This window comes from Cibotium barometz, chromosome 29, assembly GCF_041138505.1.
Source record: "Cibotium barometz isolate CiBa-2024 chromosome 29, ASM4113850v1, whole genome shotgun sequence".
NCBI lineage: Eukaryota > Viridiplantae > Streptophyta > Polypodiopsida > Cyatheales > Cibotiaceae > Cibotium > Cibotium barometz.
The window spans coordinates 41,443,749-41,457,188 of NC_141074.1; the positions used below are offsets into that span (position 1 = coordinate 41,443,749).

At 48.1% G+C, this 13,440-nt stretch overlaps 2 protein-coding genes across 2 annotated transcripts; one reads left to right on the plus strand and one right to left on the minus strand.

Moving 5' to 3' along the window:
- Positions 1-240: 240 nt before the first annotated feature.
- LOC147622204 (uncharacterized) lies at positions 241-12,946 on the minus strand. The gene is made up of 6 exons (XM_086823301.1): positions 12,593-12,946; positions 11,842-12,007; positions 11,341-11,593; positions 10,792-11,050; positions 1,231-1,394; positions 241-976 (listed from the first exon to the last, which is right to left on the minus strand). The coding sequence occupies exons 1-6, from the start codon at positions 12,849-12,851 to the stop codon at positions 779-781; spliced, it is 1,299 nt and encodes a 432-aa protein (XP_086679427.1). The 5' UTR covers positions 12,852-12,946; the 3' UTR covers positions 241-778.
- Positions 6,769-9,035, plus strand: LOC147622205 (uncharacterized). Its single transcript, XM_086823300.1, has one exon. The coding sequence runs from the start codon at positions 7,300-7,302 to the stop codon at positions 8,896-8,898; it is 1,599 nt and encodes a 532-aa protein (XP_086679426.1). The 5' UTR covers positions 6,769-7,299; the 3' UTR covers positions 8,899-9,035.
- Positions 12,947-13,440: the final 494 nt, after the last annotated feature.

A 13,440-nucleotide genomic window follows, 5' to 3' on the forward strand; every position in this document is an offset into this window, starting at 1 on the left:
CTCTCCTTTGACAACCCCCGACCATGACAGTGCTTGTTTCTATTCTGAGAGTATATAATTGTGGTCCAAGAGGACAAAAAGCACAAATGATATGGTTCTATAATGATGACATTACTCATATTTACCACCCAAATTGTAATATCACAGCCCTGAGCTCCATCACTAGATATCAATTTGGACCATAGATACACATAGAAGAGGAGAATGGCATGCTCATGGAGCGAGAGTTGCAAGTAAAGAAGCCAACCAATGACGGACTAAGATTTCAAAAGATACATAAGTTTCAATTATGGAATTAGATTGGTTCACTTCATGTGTGCAGAACATGCCACGACTTCAGAAGATCACATGCCAGTGGTCTAAAAAATCCATCACTGTCACATAGCAGATCAGGGAAAGAATGGACATGTCAAAGCATTTACAAATAGAACGACCTTAGGGGAAACATGCAACTGGAAGCAAATATATTAGAAGTAAACCAACATGCAATGACAGCAGCTAGGTCTGTAGCTAACTAAACCTTCAGATTCCTGCACGTGTATTAGAAGTGAACCACACCACGCTCGCATGCAATGACCGCAGCTAGGTCTGTAGATATTAGTACTTAATCTTCACATTCCTGCGAATGTCTATGAACAAAACTGCTTCCTTCACGTCTTCATATGCTAAGGTCATCAAACTAGAGTATTTCTATGAAGCTGCTAAAGATGTGCTCTAGACAGTTGCTACCATCAGGAAAACACCTAGGTGATATAAGAAAGCAACTCTCTGCATGCTTTTAGCGAGGATTCGCGGGGCATCTCATCAATGAAGCATTTTCTTCAACGTGCATTACGCTGCGCATACCAACCACGCCTGCCGTGAGACCAGGAGTTGTACGCACAAACTGGAGAGCACATTGTGCATCAGTCCGCCTGTCACCAAGCTCGGGGAATTTTTCCCGAATTTCAGGCGAGAAGCAATTGGAAAAGTTTGCCTGCATCAATTTATGAAACAAAAATTGTAACACGTTGCAATACCCTTTCTTAGGCCCCTTACATACATGCAAAATATGGGCAGTGGACTTCCCTCATGATGGACGATATTACCCGTCCAAGCCTAGCTTTTCCAGCTCATCGTGGGCGGGCATGTGTGAGGCCCAGCCCATCGTGGGCAGGCATAGACTGGCTAAACAGGAACTTGAAAACTCGTGACCACCAGTAATGCAACGTGTTCATATTAGAATCATACCTGATTAATTGAGGCCGTTCCTATGACTTGAAGTCCAAGATGGTGTGCAGCATGAAGTGCAGGCATTCGCTTTCCCTTGACAGTCTGTGTTGCTGCATTGGCAGCCTCTTGTAGTCTCAAACTGTAGGGAAGCTGTACAACCTTGAAGTGATGATTATCTCCACCTAAGGACAACAAAAACACACAGAAATATTGGAGTAACACCTTGCAAAATCCAAGTTCAAAAACACAAATACAACACAATTCCATATCATAAGATTCAGGCCGGTTACAAACAAACCGTATGCCTGTTTACCTTTTTAGGCATCCTTGGGGGAGGGATCAATGCTTTAGACACGTGTTGGGGGGTGCCCGTCCCTCAACATGGTAACTATAATGCCACCTCTGCCTGTCAAAAGCTGGAGTATGGATAGGCAGTTGGCATCAACCAAACACTTCCTTTGTGCTATATGAAAAAGAAGCGGAAAAAGAGGAAACACGCTGCAAAGATACTTTAATACAGCTGCAGTGTAGCTTCCTTTAATTGCCTGCCCAACAAGTAGGCAGGCTGATTTTTTCAAGCAGGAGGTCCCTGCATAGCAACCCGCTGTATCCTCTGCAGATTAGCACGCCCCTTGCAACCCCCATTCCCCTCCACCCCCCGTCCCCCATGTTTCCTCATCTTGTGGAGCCCTTCCTCCTATGCGCACCCCTTGCCATCTCCCAAGTTTGATGTACCCCTAACGTAGCCACAAAGTCACAGACAAGAAGCAAAGCACAGACAAGCATCAATAAAAAAAGCACGGACAAGAAAAAAAGCACGGACAAGCATCAATAGCAAACCACACACAAGTACAGTTGACAGACTCCTCGCCGCCACCAACAGCAAAGACATGCACACCATTGTCAGCAATCTCCCAAGCCATGACCCAAAGGCAGCTACCACCTCATAGAACCTTTGTGACAATGTACCACCCACAAACCCTCCAAACGGGGGCCACTCAGCTTCCTCAGGGACCTCTATCACAAACATCATCAGCTAGGCATGGCCCATGGCAGGGATGGAGCCTAATACAAGGGGCTTGAAGGCTCCCACACAGCCAAGATGATGAAGGCACACCTCTTCATCTTCTTCCACATTGGCATACCAAGACATCTACTGTTACACTCTAATGCTGGAGCAGAGTCGGTAACAACCAATGGACACATCTGGTCCGGTGAATTTGCTGCCAAATCAGGCGTCTCTGCTCACATATGCATGACCTCGATTCTCTCTCGAAACCCCTGGCAAAATGCTCCTGCTCGCAGAGGGACTAGAGTAGAGTGTATACCCTCTTCCCTTACCCATGTGCAATATCTCTTGAGATGTGTGGGGACTACGTGGAGCCCACTGCCACAGCAGCAAGATGATTGTCCAAGAAGGACCTGCAGCGAGCTCTGGTGGGTGACAAGATGGACACACTTTTTATCCAAGAGCACCATCTCACTGCAGGCCGCACACAACAATGTGGGGTGATCCTTTTGGTGCTCAGCCACACTTCCTGGTCTCCTGCCGCATGCACCATTGGGATCATGCCTATCCATTAGCAGCCAACTTCAAGTTTCAACTCCAGGAGACCAATTCTGTCATGTGCATGCACATGTACATGCTGATCCCAGGCCTACTAATCCTTGAAGGGCAACAAGAGAAAGAACCAGATTAGGACCAAATTCGGGAACTGCAGCAGCTAGGTGTGGACATGGAAGATACTGGAGGAACCCAAGAAGCTGTCGGCCAGAATTTATGAAGACTGATCTGAGTCGGCTGCAACAAAAGAAGGGGACTTGTTCAGGGATCTGGCTGACAACAGGTCGGCCAGTTCACAGTGGTCCAGTTCACAGTGGTTTTCCCAGGCTATAAATAGCATTGTGTTGAGTTCTTGTGATTCATTCAGCCCTCCCATAGGCTGGGTCATAGATTAGCACATGAGGTGCTTCCACCTTTTAATGGCAGCCATGGGCTTGTACACCTTTTTGTACAATAAAATATACTGAATACTCAGCTATGTCTCTCTTCTCTCTTTCTTCTGTATGCGTTTTGCATCAGGCATGTTCCAAGATGGGGTCAGGGCCGAAAGAAAACTCCCAGAGCTTCCGCATGTGACATTGCTATCAGAGCATCAAGCTTAGCAAGGCTAAACACCGATTCAGTCCCAGATGAAGGTGCACAGTCCAAGGAAAGGAACACAAGATATGGAAGAAGTTTCCAGGAGGTTGGTTGGTGGTGTTCCACAAGGCCCAATAGGAATGGCAATCTTGTGAGTCCGGTGCCACTTGGGGCACACCAAGGAATGCTTTCAAGCAATGGTTCCAAGGGGTGGTGTAAGAGTGCCAAACTCAATACTCAAGAAAAGAAGACCAGAGAAAGTGTTTAGAAACAAGGCATGAATGGAAAGGAGACAAGATGGAACAGATGCATGGATCTTCAGCAAATTTGGAGACTAGGGAGGGTTTCAATGAAAAGGTTGCCAGGAAGGGAAGGATGACAGGTTTGGGACTCTAGGAATAGACAATGGGATGATGACAGTCATCCAAGAACAGAAGTTGAAATCCCGTCATCAAGTTTAGTAGAGGCAGATGTCATGTGCACATGGTGATCTCAGGCCTAATCCTTGAAAGGCAACAAGATAAAGAACCAGATTAGGACCAGATTCAGGAACTGAAGCAGCTAGGTGTGGTCACGGAAGACACTTGAGGAACCCAAGGAGTTGTGGGCCAGCATTTATGAAGACTGATCTGAGTCGGCTGCAGCAAAAGAAGGGGACTTGTCCAGGGATCTGGCCGACAACCAATCGGCCAGTTCATAGTGGTTTTCCCAGGCTATAAATAGCATTGTGTTGAGCTCTTGTGATTCATTCAGCCCTCCCATAGGCTGGGTCATAGATTAGCACTAGATTAGGTGTTTCCACCTTTTGATGGCAGCCATGGGCTAGCCAGGACTTGTACAACTTTTTGTACTATAGAATATACTCAATACTCAGCTCTCTCTCTCTCTCCTCTCTTTCTTATGTATGCGTTTTGCATCAAGCATGTTCCAAGATGGTGTTTAGGGCTTAACTCCCAAAGCTTCCGCATGTGACAGATTCCTGTGTCTTTGTTTCAGGAAGGGCACAGTGGGTGATTGTCTTGGCTGTGGAGAACCTCACAGGCTGCCTCAACATTTATGCCCCTGGCGAGGCTCAACAGTGGACAGACTTCTACATTCACGTGACGAAAAGGGCTCCTTGCAGTCGTTTGGTACATGGGTGGAGACTTCGACATGGTAGGATCACTAAGCAGGTAGCACGGACTCCACCATCTCTGCGAAAGAGTACAGCTTGGGAGGAGCTGCAATTCTCCATCACATGTTAACTGCAGGGACATCAACCCCAATCTTGCCAAGCTCAACCTGTTCTACCACGAAGTAAACCTGTGATAATGCAAACACATGAAAATGGTCTTTTTTGTATACATAAACGGATTAAAAAAAATCAACATAAAAAGTGGTTTTTTTAATTGTAAACAGATAAGAACGCCACAGCACACCATCAAAAAATGCCACATCAGCAAATGAGTACCTCAAATGAGCTCAATCTTATGATGCAAGGAGAAAACGGTTGCCAACAGGCATTTGTAAATGTCTAATCAAGTTGACAAAAAAATTTTGTGATAAGTATGGGAAAAACATCATGAAAGCATTAAAACATCGTAAAAACCCAAAAACATGAGGGCGGCGATCAGCTAGAGATTAGACCGCAATCCCTTTGTTAGGCACCGCATACAAAATATCACTGGAGGCATCAGCTACTGCTTGCAACCTTTCCTCCCTGCCGTCATGATCCATGATACCCGAGCACACGTCATCTGGGATAGAAGAATCGAAAATATATGTATGGTCACCGGTGGAATGGTTTCACCGGCAAGACTTAGCTATTCTCTTGCTGGACTTTCCTAAAGGTCCGTATAGGTTTTTCAGCCTCTTGGGTGTGGGGAGTGTGGACTCTATATCCCTCCTCCCACAACCATGTTCAAGGTGCATGAAGCACGTGCTTCTCCATCTTCCACTCGACTCTCTAGTGGTTTGAGGATGCGATTGAGGACTTTGGCGTCACCTTTGAGGCCACGAATCAATTGTCACAAATCTTGTGACATGTGGGCGGGCCGCCTCCATCCTGACTTGGAGACCAGCGAAGGCCTTTCAAAGGATCCCCAAGGACACCCAAATGTGCTACCAAGTGTGTCAGGTGGGCATCCTCCTCAACCCAGAGCAACAAATCTCACTCCTCCTGAGCATTCATCACAAGCTTCAGCACTAGAGCACAGCTTGTCTTTCCCTAGCAAGATGGATTGTGGTGGCCAACCGAATTCTTCTGGCCATCACATCATGTTGGTCCTTCTCACACTCATACATAGGATAAGTATAGAGCCTCATCTACAACATCCTCTGAACAGGGGGCAACAGCAACACAGCCAGCGCCAAGGTGGCTTGTCATCACCTAGCCTTCCATGAGAGCAGGTTGGACGTCCACCATCCAATACAGAGCGCTTCTCAGCAAACTCAACGTCCATGATCTCCAACCTGAGGGGGAGCCATGGAACAATTTCCTACTCTCCCGCATAGCTAAGCAAACTCCCATATGCAGCAGCTTTTGGCCGCTTAACATCCGTTGGATTTTCACCAGTCCGGCGCATCTTTCGAGACAACATTGCGACTGGCCTTTTTCGCATAGTGACAGGGGGACGGCGGGACGGCCACGTGGGACGTGGGAACGCCGTCCCGATTAACTGCAGGCGCGGGACGGAGGCGGGACGGCGCAGGGGACGGGACGGAGGGGACGGGACGCAGGGGACGGGACGGAGGGGACGGCGGGACGTTGTCAGCCGGGGACGGGGACGCCTGCAACGGCGCAACGGCTACAGAAAAGTAGCCGTTTTTTTTCGGGCAACGGCTACTAGCCGTTGGCGGCTGGCCGTTTGAGGCTGGCCGTTTGAGGCTGGCCGTTTGAGAGAGAGAGAGAGAGAGAGAGAGAGAGAGAGAGAGCTGCCATATGCTATATAATGGGCTTATGCTACTCCTCTTCTACTCATTGCTCAAGCCTTCCATGAATGATGATGTACCTCTAGGCTCTCCACCATCTCCCTCTCCTACTCAAGCTTTCCTCTCCACTATCTCCCTCTCCTACTCCACCACCTTCCTCTCCACCCTCTCCTACTCCACCACCTTCCTCTCCACCCTCTCCTACTAGACTACTTCAATCTTCCCTCTACCTCTTCTCCTACTCTACCCTCTAAGCTCTCTCCACCCTCTTCTACTAGACTACTTCAATCTTCCCTCTACCTCTTCTCCTACTCTACCCTCTAAGCTCTCTCCACCCTCTTCTACTAGACTACTACTAAGTTACTAACTATTCATGGCATCCTCTTCTCGTGCGGGCGGTAGGAGTAGAACGGATGGGTGGTCATGGTGGGATGAGGTCAACTTCGAGCCTCCTACTCATGCGGGGGGTGCACGTCCATGGACATGCAAGCTTTGCCCATATAAGCGTGTGGGTGGGGCCAATAGGGTGAGGGCCCATTTGTTGCATGAGCCCGGTCATGAGGTGAAATTTTGTGAGCGGGTCACACCGGAGATAAGAAAGGAGCTTCTTGCAAAGCTTGCCGCCCATCAAGCTTTGAATGCAAGCCAAAGGGTGCGTGGAGTGGATCCCAACACTTATGTCACTCCAACCCAAACATCAGGTTCTACATCGGGTGGTGGTGCATCTTCATCTACCCCTCTACCACGTCCTCCTCGTGGCACTACTCGTGGCTTCACACAAGCCGCCTTCTCAATGCCGCAACCTAGTCCACCCTCTCTCTCTCGTCGGCAAAGTACTCTTGAGGGGAGTTGGGATCCCAAAAAGAAGGAGGAGGTTGATGCCGCGGTGGCCCGCTTCTTTTTTCATGACCACATTGCTTTTCGTGTGGCACGGTACGTATTTCACTCACATGATTTCATCATCATGTCTCACGAGTCTTGATTCACGGATCACCATTTTGCCATTCTAATTACTTGCCCTCTTTTTTTTTGAAATGATAAATAGGTCCGACTACTTCAAAACGATGGTGAAGAAGATTGGCGAGTACGGTCCTCACTACACACCTCCATCCTCCGAAACCTTGCGGACCACTATGCTTGACAAGGAGAAACGCCTTGTTGAGCAAGCGGCGGCAAACACAAAGAGACAATGGGCTCGCAATGGAGTCTCTTTGATTGCAGACGGATGGAGTGACACACGGAAAAGGTCTATCCATGGCCTTGTGGCATACTCACGGGGGGAGATGTACTTTGTCTCCTCACATGATGCTTCAGGGACGGGAAAGAGTGCGGATGTACTTGCTGCTGAGTGGAGTAGTGCTGTCGAGATTATCGGCCCCGAATGTGTGATCGGTTTCGTCACGGATGGTGAGGCGACAAATAGGGCAGCGGGAGCTATTCTTGAGAGTATGTATCCTCAAATCACCGTCTCTTTTTGCATGGCACATTGTCTCAATAATCTTTTGAAAGATATTGGGAAATTGTCATGGATTGAATCGGTGATTGATGATGCATGTGCAATTGTGACCTTCATCAACAATCACACATACCTTCGATCCGAGTTTGGGAAGAGGTCCACAAAGGTCCTTCTCAAGTACTCGGACACTCGCTTTGCATACAACTTTCTTATGTTGCATCGCTTGAAGGATTGTCAGGGTGCCGTGCGGCAACTATTCATCAGTGATGAGTTTTGCTCCTCATCTTTTGCACGTACACAGGTAGGGATTTCATGCAAGAAAAAGGTCGACGATGCTGATTTTTGGGAGGACCTCAAGCGCACTGACGCCATGGTGCATCCCATTGTCCACTTGCTCAGGATTGTTGATGCTATGCAGCCATGCATCGGCAAAGTATATGAAGCCATGGACCAGATGATAGAGAGTCTTGAGAAGCTTGAGCCAGACGTAGATAGATATGAGGAGATCCACTCGCTTTGTGTGGCGAGATGGAGCTCATATTCCTCTCCTTTACATGCAGCTGCTTTTATGGTGGACCCAGAATTTCAGGGAAAAGGGCAGGAGGGTGATAAAGAGGTGAGCAACGGTTGGAGACTCATCTTGGATCGCCTCACGCCGGATGCAGAAATCAGGCGCAAAATTAGAGACCAGCTCTCTAATTACAGGGCATTTCAAGGCTCATATGGATGTGCAGATGCGCAGCAGGACAGATTCAAGGTTGGTGCAGCATTATGGTGGGAGGACTTCGGATCAGATGGACCAGAGCTACAACAGTTGGCGATCCGGATCTTGAGCCAGTCCGTTAGCTCTTCTTGCCTAGAGCAATTATGGTCCTCCTACAGCCACATTTCATCAAAGAAAAGAAATCGGCTTGGGGTGGAAAGAGCTAATGATCTTGTCTTCATTAGCGCAAACTTGCGCATGCTTGGCAAGAGTGCAAGATGCAATGCCGATACTTTTACACAGTGGGAGATGGAACAGGAGGAGGCAGCTACAACTATTGCACAGGAGGGTGGGACAGATGGTTCTCATCATGAGCCTTCATCGGATGACACAAACCCCATCCACACTTCACGCACTCATGATCATGAGGCTAGCACCTCTCTTATTGGGAGCGCAGAGTATGAGAGCGAGTGACTTATATTTTGTATCGCCTAGGCCCGCGAGTGACTTATATTTTGTATCGCCTAGGCCCCAACATCTTTTGAGTATATCTATTTAATGTTATCAACTTTAAAGTCTTTCTTTTCCGACTTTGCAAGTCTTGACTCTTGACTCTTGCACCTCGTAGCGTAATTTAATTTTAAATGTAATGTGTATCATGATTCATAACTTTTGGAGTTAGAAAGCTTGTTGTTATTGATTGATTAATCTTGATTCTTTACTCCTCTAAAATTAACAATTTTGAGTGCCGTCCCCACCCCCCGTCCCCGTTCCCTACCTTTAGCCGTCCCCGTCCCCGTCCCCGTCCCCGTCCCCCGTCCCCGTCCCCGTCCCCTGGTAACTATGCTTTTTCGAGCTTGGGCCACAGTTCAGCTGACCTTCTTGCAATCCCTGCAATGGTTAGGAACGCCCTGATTTGTCTCTGTACCAAACATCGACTCCACTCCTGCACCCTCATTCCCTGAGGCCTCCTGGGATGTGGACATTGACGGATCACCTTGCCAGAATGAGGGGAAAGGAGAAACATCCTCCTGCACATTGACTCAATCATATCCTCAAGTGGCAGACCTTTACCTACTCTCCCCCATCCCAATGTGGGTAGGAGAGGCCAAGCACTACTCTCCCAGGTTGGCCAGGAGGCCAAGGACTACTCTCCCATGGCTTTCGAGGTTGGCCAGTCAGGTGGCCTGCGGACTGCACACCCCCAATCCAAGGAGCAATGCACTTCCCACTTCAGCAGGTCCGAGTAGTGGGTTTTCATGAGCTGATTTAATGTGTCGACCACTCTACCCTTTACGTTGCAAGTGATTCTTCCTAGCATCTGGGATCCAGGAGAATGAAACTCACGAGACCCCACATTGCACAACCCCCCACCACCACCCAACTACGCTTTCTTCTCCTACTCAACCTGGATGGAAAAGAGTATTCAGCTTCACAAGATTGAGGGCACAGCAGCTGCTGTCGACATTGGAGAGCCCAAGGTATTTCATCCCACATCCTGTCCAATTTCTGGAAGAGGTTATGGAGCAACTTCTACTTGAGAAAGACCTCCTTTTTTCTCTGGCTACTGACCTACAGGAGTCTAGCTGTGGGCACTTTGTTGGCGATAGCACATTGCCCACCACCTACAGTAGATGCAGCGTCCTAGCAATATAACCTTTGGGATTGCTTGAGGTCCAGCAAGCCTTGTGGCAGATTCTACGCCTGCTCACCTTCAACAAAGCGGGAGATTGTTTTGCAGCTTGCTACTTGGGACACCATTCCTTGGTCTATGGAGGCAAGGCAGCACTCCGCTTCAAGGAGGATGGCAAGAGTCGCACTCTCAGACTCACTCACTCCAGATCACCACAATTGCCGGCATCGACATTTTGACAACGATCCCTTGGACCACACTGACCCCAGCAACCAAAAGTGAAAGCTCATCTGCAGTATTGCTGCTTGGCACATCTCGCGGACGTGCTGCAGCAAGACCATAGAAGGGTAAACCCAAGACCATTCACTTCATCTGAACTAACATCATCCCCCCCCCTTTAGCAGAGTGCTGGCAGCACATACATGGTCACGTAGAGATCGTGCAACAGACATGCAGCTTTTCTACACGGTTGGAGCCTAGCTGGGATGGTGGCAGTCTTTTCTACCATTACAAGCTCTGTACCCCCTCATACGTTTGTAATCAGCCCATGGGCAGAAGTTTCTTTTTCAACTAATGGAAGGATCAAAAAACTAGTCGTAGGCAAGCTGAGATGGACACATATTATGTGTATCCACTCTCTCAGCACTTGATGTAAGAGTAGCCTGATCTATAACCAGACCATAAGACAAAATAAAGAAAATTGATTTGTAGAAGACAAGGAAGATGAAGCATACCAACTTCTTTGGCAAAATAAACTAGCTCTTCAAGTGACAGATGAAGCTTGGCTGAGGAATTGGTCCGAAACGCGTTCCAAGAGGCTACACCATACATTGTGATCTTCCCAGCTGACACACATTCCTCAAGAGCAGCAAATGCATTCTTGATTCTTGAAAGAACTGTTTGACGTGGAACAACATTCAGCTGGATCTCAGGATTGTGCACAAAGTAGATATCAACGGTGTCCAGATTGAAGTTCCTCCTGCTTAGTTCCAGCTGTCACAGCAAGGAGTTTCATCATCATATCTCTCTCTCTCTCTCTCTCTCTCTCTCTCACACACACACACACGGGGTTCCCGAACAGTGATGGGATTAATGGGGTGCACAGACCACAGGTAGGTAAGTGTAGAAGGGGTAAAGGCTAGCCGTATGCAGGGTTGGGAATGGCTCTGTGAAGTGGAAGAAGGGCATTGGTGAAGGAGGTGTGGACTTGCACGGGGTAGGAAATGACACTGTTGGGGGGGGGGGGGGGGGGGGATGGGGGAAAGTTGCTCTATGAAACTCACTTGGTTCTTAAGAAATGGTGCTGAAAGACAGTGGCAACCTCCCACAAATTCATTGAGCTGAAAAAGGCCCGTTTTCACATAAGTATCTTCGATATATGTGCGGGGTTCAATATCCTCCCGGAAATCGAAGGATAAAAATCCTCCTTTTGTGCAGACGATCACTTCATTCCTATCTATCAACCTTTGTTTGAAGGCCCTTGTTAAGCACTGACCAACAGCCACCTCACTTCGCATGTTCCGGAAATTGCTTGCTCTGCACACTCATCACAAGACAACAATAAAACACACAGAACTCCTACTTAGGGTCTTTACAGAGATCGGTCCCCCACCCATCACACAGGCAGGGGTGGTACAGGGGTGATCCCCTACTCATGCGAGACAAACAGATGAGATCCCATCTTTTCACAGGCAAGGGATGTATGTGGAAAGCCCCTTGCTTGCCGTACAACTCAACTCCCTGCTCAGTAATCAGCACAAAAGAGAAGAAAGTTGAATGCTTACGAATCGATGAAATTGATGCCAAGGGTTAGACTTCTCGTTATTGATTCCATGTATTCTCTATCTTCTGAGTCACTGTCCGAACCAAGATAAGTTCCATGACCGAGAGATGACACAATAAGATCCCCAGTTTGAGGAGTGGCTCTCAAGGTCCTGAAATGGCCAACCGCTGCACAAAATACACACGCAGATACATTGACAACATGTCATCTTGCATTACTTTTATTCCCAAAAATCAGATCCTTCTATTAGTTAGCATGTCATCTACCACTTATGAGAACTAAAATGAGAAAGTTTGATTTGCTTGTTTGTATGGGGTGGTCCATCGGTAATAGGGGAGCAGTAGGTAGGCAGATGCCGGAATCAGTAAAACTGGTAGCAAGGGGATGTCCTGCCGTGCCTCCAAATGCCCCACGTCATACCTAAACAAAAAGCCTCAAATACCTGCGGCACTAGCTTCTTCAAACCTTCTACTTTCTGACCAGCTTAACCCCAGCATATGCCTGAAGTAAATAGCAGCCTCACCAAACAAGTTTTGCAAGTGTTCATAGTTGCTTGCACATACAGTCAATTCAATGCCCGTGTAAATAAAGAATCTTCCCCCAAGCAAAGGGATTCAAGGCGAGTACAGCAGACCTGGTTATAGAGGAGTACGACAGAACCCAGAAGAATCCAGAAGGAATTCCGAAAGAACATGAAGAGGCCTAATGAGAATCCCTAAAATAAAACACCCATAGAAGGGAAAGAGGCCAACCTGCTTGCCCCGCAAACCGTTGGGCATAGTGGGCGGTACCAGCGGCGTCTGCACGACCCGGGATGTAGTTGGACGATGTCGAAGAAGCGGGGGAGGTCGCGGTCATGGACGAGAAGGAGTAGTGCTGCTGCTGTATCTCTGCGTAATGACGATGGTGTTGCAGCTGCTCCATCGGGGCCATGGAACGGACACCATGGCCACTCAGTGAAGGGGGTTGCCGCCATAGGCGAGCTCGCAAGAGGGCGCGCACGGTGGCCATCAATTCTTCACTTCTCTCTCCGCTCTTATCTCTGCTGTCTTGTTTCTCTCGTTTGCTCGCATTTGGGGTTTATAAACAGGGTTTTAGGAAGATGGTCTAAAACATTTTAGGGCAATGGGGCTTTAGAATGATCCAGGACGATGCCAATTGGACGATTTAGGATATAGCCCCAAACCCATGTTCGATACCTAGGTGTTCTATGACGGACAGTAGCACCCAAAAAAAAAAGTATATGGTCCCAAACCCATGCCCATCCGTACATAATAGACTCCCTCAAACTCGTAACCCAGCATATCCAAGTAAACTTAGGCCCATAATACTTACCGTGGGGGGTGTGCCCTCCGTCGTTACAGCATCACTGTCTAATTTTTAAAACTTCTCCACCTGCAGCCCACCAAGCAGAACCTAACATCAAAACCCACAATCATATAGAAAAACTCAGGCATCTACAGGTAAACCCGAGCATCTATATAGGTAATCTTGGGCATATATAGGTAAACTCGGGCACTGAATACCTACCCTGGGGGGGGTGTCCTCCGTCGTTGGTGGCAGCCCTCATTCATTTTCTCTTTTTTCCACCATCACCCAT

Excerpts from the sequence above, each read along its gene's own strand:
- LOC147622205 (XM_086823300.1), top strand. The coding sequence starts at position 7,300 with ATGATAAATAGGTCCGACTACTTCAAAACGATGGTGAAGAAGATTGGC.
- LOC147622204 (XM_086823301.1), bottom strand. The coding sequence starts at position 12,851 with ATGGCCACCGTGCGCGCCCTCTTGCGAGCTCGCCTATGGCGGCAACCC. Across the intron at positions 11,594-11,841 it reads GGCATCAATTTCATCGATTC|AGCAAGCAATTTCCGGAACA; the intron begins GTAAGCATTCAA and ends ATGAGTGTGCAG. Across the intron at positions 977-1,230 it reads GAACGGCCTCAATTAATCAG|GCAAACTTTTCCAATTGCTT; the intron begins GTATGATTCTAA and ends AAATTGATGCAG.